This window comes from Notothenia rossii, assembly GCF_949606895.1.
Source record: "Notothenia rossii genome assembly, chromosome: 4".
In the NCBI taxonomy this organism is placed as follows: Eukaryota; Metazoa; Chordata; class Actinopteri; order Perciformes; family Nototheniidae; genus Notothenia; species Notothenia rossii.
In genome coordinates this window covers 67,691,449-67,711,871 of record NC_136902.1, presented here as the reverse complement: position 1 = coordinate 67,711,871, position 20,423 = coordinate 67,691,449, and the positions used below count along the sequence as shown (strand labels likewise).

At 40.7% G+C, this 20,423-nt stretch overlaps 2 protein-coding genes across 2 annotated transcripts; both read left to right on the top strand.

Annotated features, from left to right (window-relative positions):
* The first annotated feature begins 228 nt into the window (after positions 1-228).
* st14a (ST14 transmembrane serine protease matriptase a) lies at positions 229-13,752 on the top strand. The gene is made up of 19 exons (XM_079675893.1): positions 229-671; positions 3,546-3,705; positions 5,228-5,358; positions 5,472-5,542; positions 6,439-6,605; positions 6,774-6,809; positions 7,216-7,450; positions 7,964-8,106; positions 8,713-8,816; positions 8,911-9,023; positions 9,108-9,241; positions 9,324-9,428; positions 9,517-9,624; positions 9,724-9,840; positions 10,324-10,446; positions 10,616-10,799; positions 11,677-11,948; positions 12,352-12,488; positions 12,825-13,752. Exons 1-19 carry the CDS (start codon positions 630-632, stop codon positions 12,981-12,983), a joined length of 2,541 nt encoding a protein of 846 aa, XP_079532019.1. The 5' UTR covers positions 229-629; the 3' UTR covers positions 12,984-13,752.
* Positions 13,753-14,358: 606 nt separating this feature from the next.
* dhx34 (DEAH (Asp-Glu-Ala-His) box polypeptide 34) lies at positions 14,359-20,204 on the top strand (the record flags this gene model as incomplete). The annotated part of the gene is made up of 9 exons (XM_079673812.1): positions 14,359-15,390; positions 15,957-16,268; positions 16,795-17,049; positions 17,145-17,247; positions 17,874-18,091; positions 18,179-18,353; positions 18,905-19,098; positions 19,726-19,827; positions 19,917-20,204. Exons 1-9 carry the CDS (start codon positions 14,707-14,709, stop codon positions 20,202-20,204), a joined length of 2,331 nt encoding a protein of 776 aa, XP_079529938.1. The 5' UTR covers positions 14,359-14,706.
* Between the last annotated feature and the right edge of the window lie 219 nt (positions 20,205-20,423).

Below are 20,423 nucleotides of genomic sequence, written 5' to 3'. Positions count from 1 at the left end.
AAAAAACAGAAGGCAGACGCGCGACAAAATCACATGACTGATACTAAAAATAGACCACATGAAAACTTCCCCATATCAATTTTTTTAAATAGATACAGTGTTTGAATTTAAATGTAAATACAACAACTTATACACATTAGCCCACTTAAGTACAATTTGTAGTTGCTTTTGAACTGTAGAAACAAAAACACACTTGTCCTACCTGTGGCAGGTAAACAGGAAGTCGCTGCAGGTGCGGGGACACGCCCGCAGAAACCCGAAGCTCCCGGAAAAACATTTTATTGTGTGTCGTCTAGTTTCCCTCCGTCGCAGACCGACATATTCAGACCACAAGGACGTTTGTGAACATCTCCACCCGAGAGGAGCTTTTCTTTTTAAAGAGACCACCTTACATTTCATCGTGGTAACCTGTGTCTCTGTTACGTAGCTTATATTTATTTAGTGTTGCTCGCAGCAGGTTGAATTCGTTGAGTCGTCTCTTGGCGACTGGGCCTGCAGGTTCACCTCGGAAACCACCTTCAGTTCAAGAAAGCAACAAGAAAAGGATAATTTAAGGAGATAGTAAATAGTTCAGGAACTGTAAGGTCGTTTTATTTTATTTGAGCAGTTAGTCCAGGTGTTCACTCCTAATGGACTACATGGATAGTGGACCGAGATACACCCCAAAGTCGGTAAGAAACACACAGGCATGCAACTTTTTAATGTTTTACCTTATATTGTACATTTTGTATGTGTTTTTTAAACATATTTTGGGTATAACCTTTAGTTACACCTTTTGGTAACATTTGGTGCACAACAGCTGTCTTGCTCAACTGTAATTTAAATACTATGAATATACAGCTCTGAAAAAAGATTAAGAGACCACTCAACATTATTCTTGAATCTCAATCTCTTCATTCCAACACAAATGTTGTCAGTAGTTTACTGTTTACTCAAAACGTAACGATGAATAGTAAAACCAGATAAACTGAATCGAAGTGGTCTCTTGATTTTTTCAAGAGCTGTATGTTTCTTCTACTGTAGTTTATGTTTATATTTCTGTTGCTTTTGTATATTAGTATTTGATAGAACATTCCAATTCATCCAGAATATGTTATATGGTGTATTCTTGTGATATAACATGTCTTTTGTACCGTATGTATAGATTTGCTGTAATGCTTTTTTAATTCACCTCTTAAATATTGGAATGCCTGAACACATTACTGCTGTAACAAAATAATTTCCTATCTATATATCAATCTTGGGAAGTGATGCAGAGTTCAAGATAAAGTTATTTTGAGCTATGAACCTTCCCATAGCAAACCTGTCACACATGAAGTAGTAGGTCACTTGTGTTTTCATTCCACTTATAACACTTTGAAAGGATGTCACTGTATTAAACCCTACCTGTTTGTTTTACCTCAAAAACACTGTTAAGCCTAAAGACAAACATGTTACCAGATGAAAAAGAAATCCAGCAGTCCTGCTTTCAGAAGTTTTACATGTGTTATTATTCCCATGTAGAAAACGATTACTAAAAAGCCCACATTTTTCCTCTATTTAGATGTATGATGATACATAGCTCTACTTGGGCTGCGCAATGTGTTATTTTCATGCGAGAAAATCTCTGATCTGCATCTGAATAAGAATGAATCTCATTGTGATAAACAGATCTAAGATATGTGTCAGAATTATTCTTTTGTCATTCAAGTAAGAGCAGTAGCTCATGAGAAAACATAGAAATGCTATAATAACGTCTTGGGTGTCATGCTCTTTGGCACACAAACTTCCTTGAAAAGGTTGCAGGTTTTTTGATGATCCCGCTGACACATTTCCAAGAAGTTAGCACATTGAAAAAGCGTATAGAGGCATCTTCTTCCCTGCTGCATACAGTAAATGAAACCGCTTCAAAATGTTGGTTAAAATGGTGATTCATCTCTGTTGATCTTCATCAGCAAAAGTCAGCCATTTACGCCTGAATTCCTCCGGGTTCCTCCGCCCTGTTGTGACTTGTTCACTGCAGTCCTTCTCTTCCATACACTAACAGCTGGTCTAATATCACTCCTTAACATCACAGTATGGTGCTAAACACACAGCGTTATGCCCTTCAGTCACAGAAAGAAGTACACAGATCTGAGTAGTCTTCAGTACGTATGTTCTGGTCATTGACAGTGAGGCTGGGTAATAACTCAATTACATTTCTAATATGTTCTGATTCACATGAATTGAATCATACTTTCACAAGAACATGAGTATATTCCTGTAAAGCAGATAATTCAGTTATTTACATTTTTGAAGGAATATATCTGGTCTTTTGTTACTAGACTTACATTAGTTAGAAACATGAAACTGTTTACAAGCTAAAACAAAATGTACCCCTACATTTGAGGCCTTATTAAAGTAGACAGTTGGGTTATTTTCAAAAAGGAATTGCAGCCTGGAAATCTTTATTAAGTAGCTTGGTGAAATCTTTGTTTTAAGAGACTGGGTGTTCTAACACATTCTCTCTGTTTCTTAGTTAAGACTATTTTATTTTTATTCTGTAGCTTGTAAGATAATCAAAGAAAACACCTCGGGCAGTAAATGTGTGATCTCTATGTTGTTAACAAACAAAACAGAGCCATGCATTCAACAATCTCTGTAATGAGCATTTTAACTGGGATTTTATTATGACATATGTCAAACTTGTTTTTTTAGAAATAAACACTTGCCCTCATAGGTGCAGTACAATCAATCCTACTCATCCAGCCGGAGTATCAAGTTTACACAGGCGTAAACAAATAGTTTGTTGTTTCATAAAAACAGTTAAGGAGTTGTGGTTTGACGCTGCAGCCGATCGTCCAGTGAGCACCTTCTAAATCAGAGTCATGGGTATCTTTTTTTTTACTATCTTTAAACAGCGCACATGTTTTAAACTGATATTTTGTTTGTTTGTGAAGCTTCCCTGTTTTCATCTACCTTTAAATCACCACTGCAGTGCAGTGAGCATGCACAGAAACGTGTTGTATTCCTCTTCAGGTCTGCGAGTGCATTGCTCCCAACAGGTTTGACAGGATTCTGCATGGTGAAACCTTTGTACTCCTCCCCCCCTCCGTCTCACCTCTTTGGGTTAACCATAGGGCCGTGACTCATGCACCAAGTTTTCTTCTAATTCAGTAAAAGCAGAAGACTCAGAAACTGTCCTTTCTGTGTTTTATGGGGCTTATTCCAATTAAACATGTATGCATTAAGTCATATTTCATAGCATAGTTATCTGGTTCTATAAATCACCACATTCCTCAAATAATCAAGTACCTACATGCTGTCTGCTGCTGTCACCTATCTTCAGTTGATTATCTACTTGGGCAAAGAAAACACAGCGGCTTCTATTGTGTTCCTAACATTTTACAATGTCACTCAATGAACATCCTGGGGGAAACACTTTCACAACCGTTCGTCAAGAAATGTATTCACACTCCTGTGAAATGGTGGTCGTTATCACTATGAGGTTTTTATTTTTTAATAGGCCATTGAGTTATATCTATTGACCATTCATTCACCTAAACAATTGTCTGTGTGTCTTGTAGGACAAAGACTGGGACACCTCGGTCCAGTTCCTGCCAGCATCGGATAACAAGAAGCTTGAGAAGAAAAAGGGTCCGGGGAAGGTCGGGGCTGTGATCGGTGTGCTGATCTTTGCAGCCGTTATCGCGCTTATGACCGGACTGCTGGTCTGGCATTTCCACTGTAAGATCTCCTTCCTTAATATTTGATTTGATTGATAAAACACAATAGCAAGCAGTAAATAAAAAAAGGGTGTAACATTGTAGTAGTATAGTATAGTAGTAGTATTTGTTTATTTGTCCCCGCGGGGAAAATGGGTTGCATCACAAAGGCATTTAAAAAGATAAGACATACGTCACTGACAACAACATAGACACAGATTCAAACGAGCAGAGATAAGAAAAACGTATATCGGCTGACATGACAAGGGGCCTAGGCCCTCATTTGCGAAAGGGGACAGACCCAGACCAGCTGGGTAAACAGTGCGTCCTAGCCATCATTGATTCCGGAGTTTGATGGCTTGTGGGACGAAAGACAGCCTAGATCTGTTCTTTTTTAAATAAGGGGCACGATATCTCCGCCCGGATGGCAACAGTTCAAAGTAAGAGGCAAGAGGGTGCCTCAGGTCACTCACAATATTGTGTGCGAATTTTAAAACTCTGTCCTTATATAAGCATTCTATATTAGCAAATGAGATTCCTTTCAATTTACTGGACAATGTTATGGCCCTCCTGACTGACTTTTTCTGTGCCTCAGTTGCGTTGCCAAACCAGCAGATAATGCCGAAGATTAGCTGACTTTCAATAAAAGCATGATAAAACATCTTAACCATTCTGTTGCCGACATTAAAAGACAATCATTTACGCAAAAAAAACATTCTTTGTTGAGACTTGGCATTTACTTTCTCAGACCAAACATCCCATCTGAGCTTGTGGTCAAGCACGACACCAAGATACTTGTACTCAGTAACGCATTTAATGGGTTCGCTATTTAATAAAAGAGTAGGGTTGGGCCATTGTGCTATTCTAAAATCAATTTCCATCTCCTTTGTTTTTGAGGTGTTCAGAAGCAGGTTTGACTTCTCACACCAGTTAATAAAGAAGTCAAGGAAGTCTCACAAAGAATTGGATAATCCTGCTTTTGACGTATTGTGATTTAGTTATTTTTACAGAGCACTTGGATGTGCCGGATTGCTTTCATTTAAGCAAGTTTAGTAAATGATGAGACAATAGTTCAAAAGTCCTTTTTGCACATTGCTAAGAACATTCTTCAAGGATTACACATTAAAGGAATTCTTTATTTTCCTCCCCTTTATATTCCTCTGTTTTTCATTGAAATCTGCAGTAATTATTGTGATATTTTATAAACAAACAAATAGATCCAATACAACAAAAAGATTCTGGAGATATAATGTAATATATTTATATGTATGAAAAGGAAGTGAATGTGTGTATTTGCTGTTATATCCAGAAATGCATAAGCATACACATTTTTGATATATAATGAAATGTTCATAGGCAAGTTAGAGCTTAAAGCATTCTGTCTCGTGATTGTTTGGAAAATTAGAAGGAGAGTTTAAGCAACGTCACTTGGAACAAATACACCTAAGGAAACAAGGGGAAACAATAAAGTTAAAAGCAGAAAAGGGAATGTGTGTAAGATCGTGGGTGTGTGCTTCATCAGTGTTGTGTGTTTCCTCCCGCAGTCCGTAAAGATGTGCGTCTCAAGAGGATGTACAGTGGCTCCATGCGGATCACCAACCAGGTGTTCGAAGACGCCTACGAGAACTCCAACAGCTCCGAGTTCAAAGCACTGGCGAAACAGGTGGCCTCACAGGTGAGACTGCTGCTCGAGCTAACATTTCAATTAATCTGCGTTTCTAAAGTAATTTTCCTGTTGTTTTCGAGCAGCATTTATTAATGTTCCGTTGTCATTTTGGTCTCTTTCAGCTTAAATCCATCTATTCCAAAAGTCCAAAGTTGTCAAAATACTACGTTGGATCCAACATTCAAGCTTTCAGGTACAGACCAGACTTTTTATTATTAGCTCTACCAAGAGCCTCATGTTTCCTTTCTTGGTGTCTGTGTGTTGCTTACCAGAGGATCTCACAAACGGATTAAGTTGACATTTGAGAACCAGTGTTTGTTTTTAGTGTGCATGCATGCAGATCTAATAGCACCAACATTTAAACACACCAGTCTCTAAGCCTTTTCTGTTATTGAAATGACCAGTTCAGAGGAATGTACATTATGCAACTGCTTTTGAATGCCAGTGATGTTGCTTTTAAGAAGATTTCCATGGCGAAAATGTTTTCTTATCAATTCAGTTCAAAATTGTTTCAGTCTGCTCCATATTCCCAGAGGGCAATTTCGCCATAAAGCTGTAGTACCAATAAAAAAACATATAAAAAAAACATAAATCATGTGTTTTTGTTTTTTTAATCGTTTAATAAGTGTGAAGATATTCCAATTCTTGATTAAAGGGCCCATATTATGAAGATTTTCTGTTTCATATTTGTATTTTGTTCCTCTACTGTTTCCATACTTTAATGTCCAAAAAGCTCTTTATTTTTCTCGCTCTGCCTGTGCTGCAGCACCTCTTTTCCCCCTCTGTCTGAAACCAGAGCCCAGTCTGCTCTGACCATTTCTGTTGTGATTGTTAAACTTCTTAGAGATGTCTCACCCCTTAGCTTATAACGTACAATGTGTTGGAGCGCTAGCCAAAAGAAATGCAAGTGTTGCATAGTGTTGTCGTGTCACCATATTGTCACCATGTCAAATAAGTACACAAAGGAGTCCAATGGAGGCGTTTCAGGCAGGGGGGAGTGTTTCACTGTCAATGACCAAAAAGCATAATAGGACCCCCTTAACTTTACTCCACCCCCACACTGTCTAATTGTTGCCTCTTTGCCCTCAGTGAAGGCAGTGTTATTGCCTACTACCTGTCAGAGTTCAAAGTTCCTGCAGGCCAGGAGGCGTCTGTGGACCACGCCATGGCTACGATGGATAAGCTGGTGGAGAACCTTCAGCGCTCCGGGAAACGACCCAGCAACTCTCTGGTGGTGGCGGACGTGGTGTCTTCAGGTACAGTCAAAGCAGCTTCATGCCACACGTGACTCACTCCATCATCCATCATGCTGTTGTGCTTGTGGTTTGTGTTAGAAGGCCAAGTTCTCTCTGGGTGTGGACCTACTCTCTGTTTTGCTGTCAATATCCCACTCTAAGTGATCTGTCTTGTGTTTCCTCTCACAGCCCTCGATGATCGTCTGTTATCAAGGTCATTCAGCAGTAAGTGCTCAATTTTCATTCATCATTTATTTTAGTACAGTTGCCTTTGACAACTCATCTGTCTAAATAGGAAACAGGAGTCATGTTTGACACATAGTTCACAACTATCTATCCATCTTTTAAAAATATGTTAACATGTTATACCATTTTGTGATAGTCATGCACTCTAGCCATATTTATATGTGCACGTGTGTTGTTGTTTTCCTTAGTGATTCTTAATAAAGGCAATGTGTAGTCTTTATGTTTACAAATTAATCATTGTGACTCATTGACTTTCTGTGTTTCATCATATCCAGAACATCTAATGTACTTTAGTGCAGATCAACGCAGTTATTCAGTCATGTAGTTTAACTGCTGTGCCGTGAAAGTTAAATGTGAACACTAAAAGTCATTGTTTTGCTCTCAGAATTTTTCAAGTATGCAGAACACACAAAGTCCAATCAAGAGGGGCAGATCCAGTCCCCTGGCTTCCCTAACAGTCCGTACCCCCCCAACACCTTCATCCAGTGGCAGCTGAGAGCAGACCCCAACTACGTCATCAAGCTTGAATTCGATACGATGAATCTGGAAGAGAACTGCAAGAATGACTTTGTCAAGATCTACGACTCCCTGGTGGCTATTGAGAGCCGCGTTATGGAAGAGTGAGTTATTTAAATACCGATTCAAGCTGAGAAATAACTTGAATGCCTTCTGTGCTTATTTTCATGCAGAGCCAGATTGTTCATACTTTGGATAAAGAGAACTGTAAGTAAGCCCTCTGCTGGCCAGTCTCTGTAACTCTGGTGGACTCTTATACTGCACAATGCCTGTGTTAAGTTACATGCCAGACAAGTAGCACTAGCAATGGTAGTTAAGTCTACATCTGGGACCAATTCAGATACAACTGTTTGAGAGGTAAAATGCCTCTTGATTTATAAGAAAAAGGAATCAGCATTGTAGGAGTGTATTATGATGTGCTGTGTTTCGGTCAAAGATTAAATCCATAAATGTTAGTTCTTTACATGCAGCAAAAACCTAATGGGTGGTGGATCCAATGACAATACGTTGTTGTGGAATTAGTTGATGTATAATCAACAGGCTATTTGAAAAAAAATTAGATTCTAACCATCACATCAGTGAGCAGTGCATTTAATAAGGTTGTTTTTCTCCTACAGGATGTGCGGGTACTACTCTCCCAGTGAACCATTGACCTTTCTGTCTTCTGGGAATGTCATGCTGGTGACGATGGCCTCCAACGACAAGAAGAACTACCCTGGATTCAGAGCAAAAGTCTCACAAGTCAAACGTGGAAGTAAAGGTAGGAACTACATGTTCTATCAATTCAGTCTCATTAACCCACACATATACCGTCTTTTAGTTAACTATATACCTTCAGCTTTAATGATGTTTATCTTCAGTGAACTTTCACTATGGGGCCATGTAGTATATTTCCAAATTATATTCTGTGTCGTTCAGGATCCGTTTTGGGCATCACTTGTTGTTGCATAAACTCTGTCCTTTTTAAACTGGAGATGTTTTGATTCTGTTACACTCTCTTTTGATTTATTTATTTATCTCGACATTCAAGGACATATTACATTTACGGAATGGATTAGCCTTTTTGCAAATGTTTACAATAACATGTGCATTTTTTAATGATCAAATGTGTGATTCACTCATTTAGACATAAACCCAGAACAGTATGGCATGATAAACTGATACAACACAAGAAAAGAACATGCATACAGCTCCCTTACAAAACAAACAAACATCAAAAGACAAAAAACGCAGAGTAAAGCGTAGAAATGTCATTCAGCAGTGGAGTTGATATGTTTGCAGGCACTGTCACCGACACTAGCACCGTTAGCTCTGAGCCAAAACTGCCAGAAATGTATTAACATACTTTTTAACATCATGTTTAAAGGTACAACATGCGGTGGGCATCTGACGGGTGAAAAAGGCACCTTTTCTTCTCCCAACTTCCCAAATTACTATCCTACTCAGACCTCATGTCAGTGGTCCATCACGGTGAGACATCTGTTACACAGTCAGATCACACAGGTTTTTGGGTCACATGTCAACATTTTAAATTAGTTTCTACTCGTCTCTGTCAATTGTGAAGGTCCCTGCTGGTAAGGCGGTGAAGTTGACGTTCAAAAGGTTCCTCTTGTCTGAGCCGGGGGAGGAAAAAAGTAAAGACTGTCGCAAAGACTACGTGGAGGTCGATGGAAAAAAGTGAGTCAGTGCGTGTATGTCTTAAAATCACATTGTATTACACAGCAGATCAGACATGTCACTACTTGTGCGTCTCTTCCTCAGGCTCTGCGGAGAACAACCGGAATCAACAACAGAAACCAGCACCACCAACATCATGAACGTGGTGTTCTTCTCCGACAACTCGTATGTGGACCGAGGTTTCGAAGCCACCTATGAGGCCATCGACGTCAAAGACCGTAAGGGACTCAGTTTCTCCCAGATAACGATTAATTATTGACAAAATGCGAGTATAGCTCATGTTTACCCTGTCGTCCACAGCTTGTCCAAAGCAGTTCATGTGCAGAAACCAGCGCTGCATCAAAACGGAGCTCAAGTGTGACGGCTGGAATGACTGCGGGGACATGAGTGATGAACTGAACTGCAGTAAGTACTATTTACTCAGATTATACTCCAAAAGAGTAATCAAAGTTAGAAGTCGAATTACACTCTATATCAATGTGTTTTTCTCCAGAGTGCAATGCAAAGGATATCCAATGTCAAAATGGCCTGTGTAAGCCCATGTTCTGGAAATGTGACGGCGTGAATGACTGTGGAGACGGAACCGATGAGCTGGGCTGTGGTGAGTCCTGCTGACGCTGGTGGAGAATTATTTTGACACATGCACTGAAAGGCTTTTAGTCGGTTTTCTAATGCCGTTCTGTTTCTTCTGTTTTCCAAGGCGGGTGCAAATCGGGACAAGTAACATGTAGGAACAAAAAATGTGTTTCTGAGAAGAATCGCTGTGACGGCAGGGACGACTGCGGAGACGGGTCCGACGAGCTCGACTGTGGCAGAAGTAAGACTTTCACCAGCTGAATTTAATGTTTTCTCATGTATTTGAAATCTTGTTTTTCTCCAAATTAGAGGAATTAAATGCAACTGGACGTGAGCACTGCCACCTATTTTATGTATTTTATGTCCTATTGGAATCTTTACATACTACTTTGGTTCTACAGAACATTTACTAGTGACTTAAAGGGGCCTTATTATGATCATTTTCAGTTTGATATTTGTATTGTGTGCCTCTACTGGGACATGTCTCCATGCTTTGATGTTCAAAAAGGTCTATGTTTTTCTCATACTGCCTGTGCTGCAGCACCTCTTTTCACCCTCTGTCTCAAACCAGAGCCCGGTCTGCTCTGATTGGTTATTGTGATTTTTTTTTTCAACTGCTTAGAAATGCCCCGCCCCTAATTAGTTATTGTGTGAGTTTAAAATGTTTGCACGTTAAGAAGTTTCATAATTTGAACTGGATTTGTCTTTCCTTCTCTCTCTGCAGGTACTGACAGTCGCTGCACTGAACTCACATATAAATGTAAAAACAATAAATGCATCAGTAAAGTGAACCCAGAATGTGACGGGACAGCAGACTGCGAAGACGGATCGGACGAGGAGAACTGCGGTATGTCTCAATCAAAACCTCAGTTTGGTTGGTCAGATTAAATGACTTGTTGTTATCAAAACCTGCATTGATTAGTTTGCATGACAAAACAGATGTAAACTTCCGCTTCAGGGCACTACAACAACGAGTTGCCACATGTCAGCCCAGTGACTGATTGTTTACTTTGCAGACTGTGGGAGGAGTAAGTTCAAGACGTCGCGTATCGTGGGCGGTCAGGACACAGAGGAAGGGGAGTATCCCTGGCAGGTCAGCCTGCACATCAAGAATTACGGTCACGCGTGCGGAGCGACCATCATCAGTTCACGCTGGCTGGTCACTGCGGCCCACTGCGTGCAGGATGACGGCACGACAAGGTAGCATTTTGCTTCTAGTTCTTACTCCTAACTAGAAACCTTTTCTGAAAATGTGACAATTATTTTAGCTTTTAATTAGGTAAGGTGGAGAGATTGATTTGCAGCTCTCCACCTTTTAGATGACTGGTGATGATTACATTTTTGAATAGCACATATTTAGCACATGCACTTAGACAAAATAAATAAGTGCAAATACAGAATGCCATTAAAGTCAATGTTAACTTCATTATCAATATCTCTGAGTGTTGTATAAACAGGGAGACCGAAATGCCGTTTCCCACCGCCCCAAAGATAAACAAAATATTAAAAATATATGAATATGTGTGTGTATTATATACATACAGAAACACGATTTTTTTTTTTTAAAGGGCAAAACAATAAATATATATAAATTGCACTCTTTAGAATTATTGAAAGTCTTCTATCATTTTATTATATCACTGTTAACATTATTCTTAAGACATTGCAGAATACAGTTCAAGAGTGTTTACACAAAAACAATGGGTGTGATACTCCATAGTTCTTTGAAATGCCTCAACTGCTTTTAAATTCTTTGAATTGAGAACAAAATATCTTACGCAATTCAGTGGTTTGACTTTTAAATACACTGTAAACAGTTTGCCACATGCAAAGCGGAACTAAGAGCTCTGTGTTATTACTCACAACTTAATGCTTGGGTGTTTGCGTGAATCATTTACTGGCATGAAACCTTTACCAGCCCTCAGTGTTTTAGAAGTTTTAGTGTTACCCCTAACGCAGTAAAACATGTTTTAAACATATTTTCTAAGAGAGATGCTTTTGCCACATGATGTGCTTGATTAATAATGATCCTACAATGAGAATGACCTTATCGATCTGTCCTTGTGTGTTTCCTCAGATACTCCCAGCCCGGCACTTGGGAGGTGTACCTCGGCCTTCACACCCAGCGGAAGATTGGCAGTTCTGTGGTGAAGAAGAACCTGAAGCAGATCATACCCCACCCCAACTACAACGAATACACCTTCGACAACGACATCGCCCTGATGGAGCTGGACAGTCCTGTCACCTTTTCCGATTACATCCAGCCCATCTGCCTGCCGTCTTCCACACACGATTTTCCAACGGGTAACACTGTGTGGATCACCGGATGGGGCGCCACTCGAGAAGGAGGTGAGTTTTCACTTTTTAAGAGATAACCCTTTCATTTTGATTTAGGTAAAGACTGAAACATTATTTTGCTAAGGACCCAACTTTTTTAACCTTAATTTTCCAAACTATTTACCCATATGTTTGTGTCTACGTCACTAATTGGCACAGCACTTTTTAGCAATTGGTCCAGTATTTCATTATATGGTAATATGTTTTAATTATAGTAGCTACATATTTGCCTACATATCATCATGTAGTTGCTAATACACAAAATACAATTTTACTGAGGTCCTTTCAATAGAAAAATAGCTTTTTTCTCTGATGAGGGTCTACCTAATTACTTTTAGAGCTTCGAGCTGATGAAATGACAGTTGGAGATTAACATAAACGTAATGGTGTCCTCTTGTGTGCGTTTGTGCTTCAGGATCCGCTGCAACAATTCTCCAAAAAGCCCAGGTCCGCATCATCAACCACTCGGTGTGTAACGACCTGATGGCAGGGCAGATCACGTCTCGGATGTTTTGTGCCGGAGTGCTGACCGGAGGAGTCGATGCTTGTCAGGTAATAAAAGGCACTTCAACCCCAAGCTGCCCTGCTTTCTTTCTCTCTGAAAAACTGCCATCTCACACAATTTCCTTAAAACAAGGGACACAAATATTTTATTGATAGGCAAATTTAGCTAGAAATTAGCTAGTTATACTGTGCTGATTAAGGATATTGGTAAGAGTGTTGATAAAAGCATTTGCATTGTCTTGTCTGAAAAAAGAAAATGAAGAAGTTAAAGATAAGGTGTAGGAGGAGAAATTTGGGGAATAAAGCAGAGACAAGAAAAGATGTGAAAAATATACATGCGCCCGGTTTACTTTCCTAACACATGTACCCATTTGTCTCTGTTAGGGCGACTCTGGCGGCCCTCTGACCAATCCGTCCGGCAGTCGCAATTTCCTGGCGGGGGTGGTGAGCTGGGGGGATGGCTGTGCCCGCAGAAACAAACCTGGCATCTACACAACAGTCACCAAATTCCGTGGCTGGATCAAAGAAAAGACAGGAGTTTAGATGGATTCAAAATGGCGAAACAAGGCCATATTGACATGAACACGGACTGATGACAGGGGGCACAGTGTGGATCTTTGCTTCACCACTCTGGTGTAGTGGCGTTGACTCCCTGTCGCAGCTGCAGTTGAAAAAGCACTGTTTGCTTGAAGAGCAATTGCAACAAAATTTTATGTCCACTGTGATTTTATGAGGGTGGGGTTGATGAAATGTTTTAAAATGTAAATATAGGTTTTATTTTTGTTTTGTTTTTATTCTGTGGTTTTAGCGTGTTTTGATGGAGAACATTATCTGCTGCACAAGAAACAGATTTTAAGCGTGATTTTTACACATGAGTTGTGCCTCCTTGTGCACTGCCTGGTGTTTTATTGGTAGATATCATTAGAATTTCCCACCTTTTTCCTTGTTGTCTTTGTTCTGAATTTTATAAATTAAAAACAAAATAACAGCAAGCTCATTCCATCTTACCTCCTATGGCTTGGTATATTACACATTTCGTTATAGACTTTTAGGAAATCCCCGAAGGTTAGTGATGTGATTGTTCCCTTTCACAAGTTCCCTTCTCATGTTGTATAGCATTTCATTGTTACAGCTGTGAATTGATTTTCTATCTGCATAAAACACATCAACATAACAGCAGGAGTTTTTTCTTTCATGTTTAATATTATGTGTATATCTATTTCATAAACCACAATGTTGCCGATTTATAATGTTTCTAATCTTTTAAATGTAAGTTTTATTGCAAATATTTAATAAAATATTTCTAATACAACCTGACATTCTTTGCATTTTTTTATTTTCATGGTCTGACATAGTGGCGGCTGGTGGAAAATATTTTTGGTGGGGCTGTTGACATAGTGAGTAAAACATTTTTTTTTGGGAGAAATGAACCCTTAAATTGGGACTTCTGGTGATTTAATGGCCCCATATAATCGTGGTTCTAGGGCCAGGAACAACCAGGCTGAGTCGGACTGAGTATGCTAAACTAACTGCGCCGTATATAGACTTCTATCTATACGGCGCTGATATGAGCTATCATCCCTGTCCCCAAAGGTCTTTTATTTTGAAACTGTACATCAGAATGTCCTGATTTTTTTCTGAGTGACTACATGGGGTGTCCTGCTATAACCCTGGAGTGAGATGGATCTATGATACTGGACAGTTTTTGTTTTATTCTCATCCAAAAACAGGGATGATAGCTCATATATATATATTTTATAATTATATTCCGATTTTTCGAAGTGCAATATTAAAATACAGTATGAGTAATTTCTCTTTTAAATGTTTAGCTTTTTTCTTTTTAATGCCGGAACAAAAAAACGGAACAGAACGGACCTAACCATCCGCGGAAGATATTTAACAGCGAGCAAACCGGAAACGGTCCCACCGTGTTATTGTTCCCCTGGTGCTCGCTTTATACATGCATTGGTGTTCGCAGCAGGGAAAGCTCTATTTATTCGGTTTTAATGAATTTCTCGATTTGTTAACAGTTTTAACGCATTATTTCATCAATGATCTCAGATGTAACAGTTAAAAACAATGTGTGAGCTCGTCTTTAGACCATTGAAAATGCACGGGTACTTCTTAGATAGTTTGTAGTTTATCCAATTGAAATGTAACATGTTTATGAAACTGTAAAGCCTTAAACAGGTGAATTTAATGTATTAGTAGTGATGCATTTTGGCTTTTGTGGAGGCGTAAAAACGTAAAACAGCTTCCAGTAAACATGGCCTCAGACCGGCGGAGGGACAGCCGGAGCTGGGACTGGGACAGCCCGCAGTCCAGAGCCCAGCTGGACGAGGTCTTTTTCCGCCGGCATGACTACATACAGGCCGGCAGCACGGAGCACAGGGAGTTCTGGGCTTTCTTTGACCGTTTCCAGAGGTTTAAAACAAGGAAGGAAATGTCTGGGTCAGGAGCCAAAGAGGACAGGAGTAAGTCTGGCTCTGGAAAGGTAGACCTCGGCCTCCCTAAAGAGTATGATGGCCGGTACAGGATTAATGTGTCTGTGTGCACCCTGGATGTGGAGGAGCGCCTGGGGAAGTCAGAGTACCGAGGCAGCCAGAGATCCTCAGGACCAGGCAGTCAGGAGATCTCAGACTGCCGCCTGGCTCTGCTGCACTTCCTGGACTTCAGTCAGAGACAGAGTTTTGGAAAGCTGGCCAAGCTCCGCCGGGAGCAGAATAACCTTCCCATCTTCCAGTACCGGGATCGGATCGTGGAGCTGGTGCGACAGAGCCCTGTGTTGGTGGTGGCAGGGGACACAGGCTGTGGGAAATCCACCCAAGTCCCTCAGTATCTTCTTGCAGCTGGCTTCAGCCACATTGCCTGCACTCAGCCTCGACGGATTGCCTGTATATCCCTCGCCAAGAGGGTCAGCTTTGAAAGTCTCAATCAGTACGGCTCTAAGGTTTGTCATCACAAGTACCTTCAGCTGAAGCACCAGCTAGAACAAAGACTAGTCAAGCATGTTAAAAACACAGTATTGACTTGTCTATGCACATGAATCAAACACTCAACAGTAACACACAGTTTAGAATAGAATAGAAGTACTGGACCTAAGATAGATTTAAGATTAAATTCAAGATTCAAAGATGTATTGTCATTTCATATACATAACTACAGTGTAGTTATGCAATGAATTAAAAGCTTAGGTCACAGGTTCCGCAACATTGCAATTACACAAAAACACATACATTTTTATAAGAGTAAAATAGTCTGTAAAAATAGTGCAAGCTCAGGTGTACTTTTATGGCCTGTGGGATGACTGTCTCTGAATCTGGCGGTCTTTGTCCTGATGCTGATACTTTACCATTCCTCCAAGAGTCTTCACCAGCTCTACACATTGTTGGGAAGGCCAATGAATCATAACATGCAAACTCAAGGAAACTGTCTTCTTTTTGCATGCAAAAAAATAGTGTTTCTTTAATTGGTCCTGTATATAAAAAGCTGACAAAATGCTGTCATGTTCTGCAGGTGGGGTACCAGATCCGCTTCGAGACCACGAAGACCCCGTCCACCAAACTGCTGTTCCTGACAGAGGGGCTACTGCTCCGGCAGATCCAGCAGGACCGGTCCCTCTCTCAGTACCAGGTATTGATCGTGGACGAGGTCCATGAGAGACACCTCCACTGCGACTTCCTCCTGGGGGTCCTGCGCTCTCTGCTGGCAGAAACCCCAGAACTGCGTCTCATCCTCATGTCCGCCACCATCAACATCAAACTGTTCTCTGACTACTTCAGCGGCGCTCCTGTGCTGCAGGTACCAGGCCGGCTGTTTCCTATACAGGTGAGCAGAGAACACAGATGTACAAATATACAAGCCACTAGATTACATTTGTGTCCTGGGCCTTGATGTTTGAACGCATAATTGCACTAGAGACTTATCTGTACTCGAAGTAACTGGTTCAAACTAGGCTTCATTTTAAATGCATCCACAAATAATCAAAAGTAATGTATCAATTACTATCAGTACATTTGAGAGCTCTGGACACTTACAAAACACTTTATAAAATAGTATAATATATATACTCTTGCAAAATATAAATATGTTACCTTCATATTTGTAATGGCCTGGTGGTTGCTGTCTTATAACAATACAATACTATACAAAGGGTTTTATTGGCATGACCACATGTTAAACATAGTTTTGCCAATGCATTCCGCACATGCCTTATTATAACCATTTCTGCCTGCAAGAAACAATTTATCCGGAAATGATGTCCCAAAAGTAATATTTCTATCGTAGTCAAGGTTTGTAAAGTTTTTTGTTATTTTCTTTAACACATACTTTTTTGTTTTGTTTATGTATTAAGGTGTTATACCAGCCCATTCCCCCTGACGAGCAGCCCTCTCGTTCGGAGAAACTGGATCCCAGACCTTACCTGCGCATCCTGCAGGGCATCGATCAGCGCTACCCCCCCGAGGAGCGCGGCGACCTGCTCATCTTCCTGAGCGGGGTCCAGGAGATCTCCACCGTCCAGGAGGCCTGTCAGGTTCTGGCCACACACACACGCCGCTGGATCGTCCTGCCGCTGCACAGCACGCTCTCTCTTGCCCAGCAGGACAAGGCACGTCACCTTCCTTTGGATTACACTGGATACAATACGTTTGAATGTGATATGTTAGCTTATCAGTTCTAATTCTTTGTCGTGTAATTCTTCAGGTGTTTGACATTTCTCCTCCTGGGGTGAGAAAGTGCATCATCTCCACCAATATTGCTGAGACATCCGTTACCATAGATGGAGTTCGCTTCGTTGTAGACTCAGGTATGGCACTGGGGGTACCGTCATAGATCGGGATTCACTTTTTAAAATATTTACAAACCTTAATTGGTGCAGCCAAGTTTGTTCAAAATCTCTCTCTCTCTTTTGTATTTGTATTACTTTATTTAAGAAGAGGCTATGCACATTAATTAACACAAACACTGGAGTCCATCATGTAAATGTGCCAGATTTAGCCATAGAGGATCATTTCATTTAAGATTAAAATAAGATATACTTTATTGATCCCAAATTGGGGGAAAAAATGTTTTCGTTGCAGCACCATGTAAAACAACGTATTGCACACAATTAGAAACGTTTTTTGTTTTTTATATAAATATAAACATCTCAAAATAGAAGATACGAAGGTTGAAGGTGAAGATACAAATCTGTAAATAAATAATCACAGGCTAAAGCACACGAGCAGACTATAAACACATAGCGACAATTGCAGCACAATTAAAAGCCCTTAACCCATTAACACATAAAAGTCACAAAGCACACATACATAGTCTCTTGGAGGATCCGAAAGATTTGAAAATCTGTCTTTGTTTTCTAACTTTGAGGACATTTGAGGAGTACAAAGAACAAACATCATATCAATGATTGTTTTGTTATTCATTCTTTTACAGGGAAGGTTAAGGAAATGAGTTTTGACCCTAAGGCCAAGATGCAGCGTCTGCAGGAGTTCTGGATCAGCAGAGCCAGCTCTGAGCAGAGGAAAGGTCGAGCCGGGCGCACAGGCCCAGGAGTTTGCTACCGCCTGTACGCAGAGTCTGACTACGACGCATTCGCTCCTTATCCTGTGCCTGAAATCCACAGAGTGGCTCTGGACTCGCTCATCCTTCAGGTAACGACATCCTGGAGAAAGCAGGAGAGCACATCCTCTTCTTAATTCCAATTCTAGCTTTATTTATGCTGTTTTTTGTTCCCTTAGATGAAGAGCATGAGTCTTGGAGATCCACTTTCTTTTGTCTTCATTGATCCTCCCCCTGCTGCTAGTATCCAGACTGCAGTTACTTACCTGAAAGAGCAGGGGGCACTGGACAGCCGGTCTGACCTGACCTCTATCGGTACCCTGCTGGCGCAACTGCCCGTGGATGTGGTCATAGGTAAGATTGTCCAAACCAAACCATGTTGGAGTTTTATTGTTTCTTATATTTTGAAAAGTTTGAAGGTGCTGCACATTCAGTAGCAGCTAGATGAGATCGGATCAGATAAGAAGTACTTTATTGATCCCAATCTGGGAAATGTTTGCATTGCAGCAGCATAAAAAGACAAGGCATTGTACAATAAAAATGAAAAGACTAGAAATAAACCTTCCAAAATGTAAACATCTCAATAAAAAATATACATGTTGAATTACAAATGTACAGTAACAAAATATATAGCAGGATATTATATATACATAAGTATGTGAGGAATGGAATATTAAGTGTGTGTGTGTGTGTGTGTGTGTGTGTGTGTGTGTGTGTGTGTGTGTGTGTGTGTGTGTGTGTGTGTGTGTGTGTGTGTGTGTGTGTGTGTGTGTGTGTGTGTGTGTGTGTGTGTGTGTGTGTGTGTGTGTGTGTGTGTGTGTGTGTGTGTGTGTGTGTGTGTGTGTGTGTGTGTGTGTGTGTGTGTGTGTGTGTGTGTGTGTGTGTGTGTGTGTGTGTTTGTTCAGGGAAGATGCTGGTGCTGGGCTCTCTGTTTAACCTGGTGGACCCCGTGTTGACGGTGGCGGCGGCCCTCAGCGTTCAGTCGCCCTTCCTGCGCAGCGCCCAGCACAACCCAGACTGCACCACCGCCCGCCAGCCCCTGCACAGCAACCACGGAGACCCCTTCACCCTGCTCAACACCTTCAACGCCTGGGTGGAGGTCAGTAGTGGAAATATTATGACTCTACCTAATTAATATGTTCGCATGGGATATAAGACGGTCTCCATTATACATACATATGTCGTCAAAAGTTTACATACACTTGTATAGAACATGTATTTCATGAGAGTCTTGACTTTTCAATAATTTATACAACTCTTGTTTATCTGTATTACATTACATTACATTACATTGCATTACATTACATTACATTACATTGCATTTAGCTGACACTTTTATCCAAAGCGACTTACAATAAGTGCATTCGACCAGGAAGATACAACCTTGAAGAAAACCGAATCATATAAGTACATCAGGTTTCATAGAGCCAAACATTTCAAGTTCTACTCAACTGGCTTGAGATAAGCCAGTCCTTTATTAGTATATAAGTGCTTTGTTAGTAATTCTATCGCTCGAAGTGGAGTCTAAAGAGATGAGTTTTCAGTCTGCGCCGGAAGATGTGTAAGCTTTCTGTGATAGATTGATTGGAGCACAAACTACTTTGTCACAAAACAAAAATCATGAAGTTTGGTTCTTTTATGAATTTATAATGAGTGTTCTGAAAATTTGGTCAAATCTGCTACATGCATGTCAACTTTGGACCACAACTGTAAAACTGTCCAACAGGTGAAAGGAGAAAGAGGTGGAGGCTCCAGGAAGTGGTGCAGGAGGAGAGGCCTGGAGGAGCAGCGGCTCTATGAGATGGTCAACTTACGGAGACAGTTCAAGGCAGGCTATACGCAGAAGCTCAAATATTTAAAAGATGTTTTTGATGTGTGAAACAGTTCTACAATATGATCTTCTTCTATGGTTACCAGGAGCTGCTGAGGAGCCACGGCCTGCTGGAGATTCAGAGCAGCGCTCCCTCTGGTGGAGACCGCGTGCAGCGCAGGCAGAGGCTCACTGAGAGGAAGAAGCTGCATCAGATGAAGAGAGACCACGAGCAGCAGGAGAGCGGCCGGCGCAAAGTCCTGAGGCTGGAGGAGGGGCAGGAGGAGTTCAGCTCGGGGTCCGACGCAGAGGGCGCCGGCAGGGGCAAGAAGGACGACCAGGCAGGACAGAACGTGGACATACAGGTAGGCCTGTCAAAGAAAAGCATGATTTGAACTTGTTTAGCCACGATGATGCCAGAATAAACAGCAGTGTTTGCCCTACCAACATAAGACTTAGCGTTGGGCAGACATTGCACTTTTCGTGGACATAATTGAAAAGTCTATTTTATTCTTTGCTGTCATTATTTAATTTATGTTTAATCATTAGAATATTTAAAAATCCTCATTCTATTTCCAATTTTCTGAATATTCTTAACAATGAAAGTTTAAAAA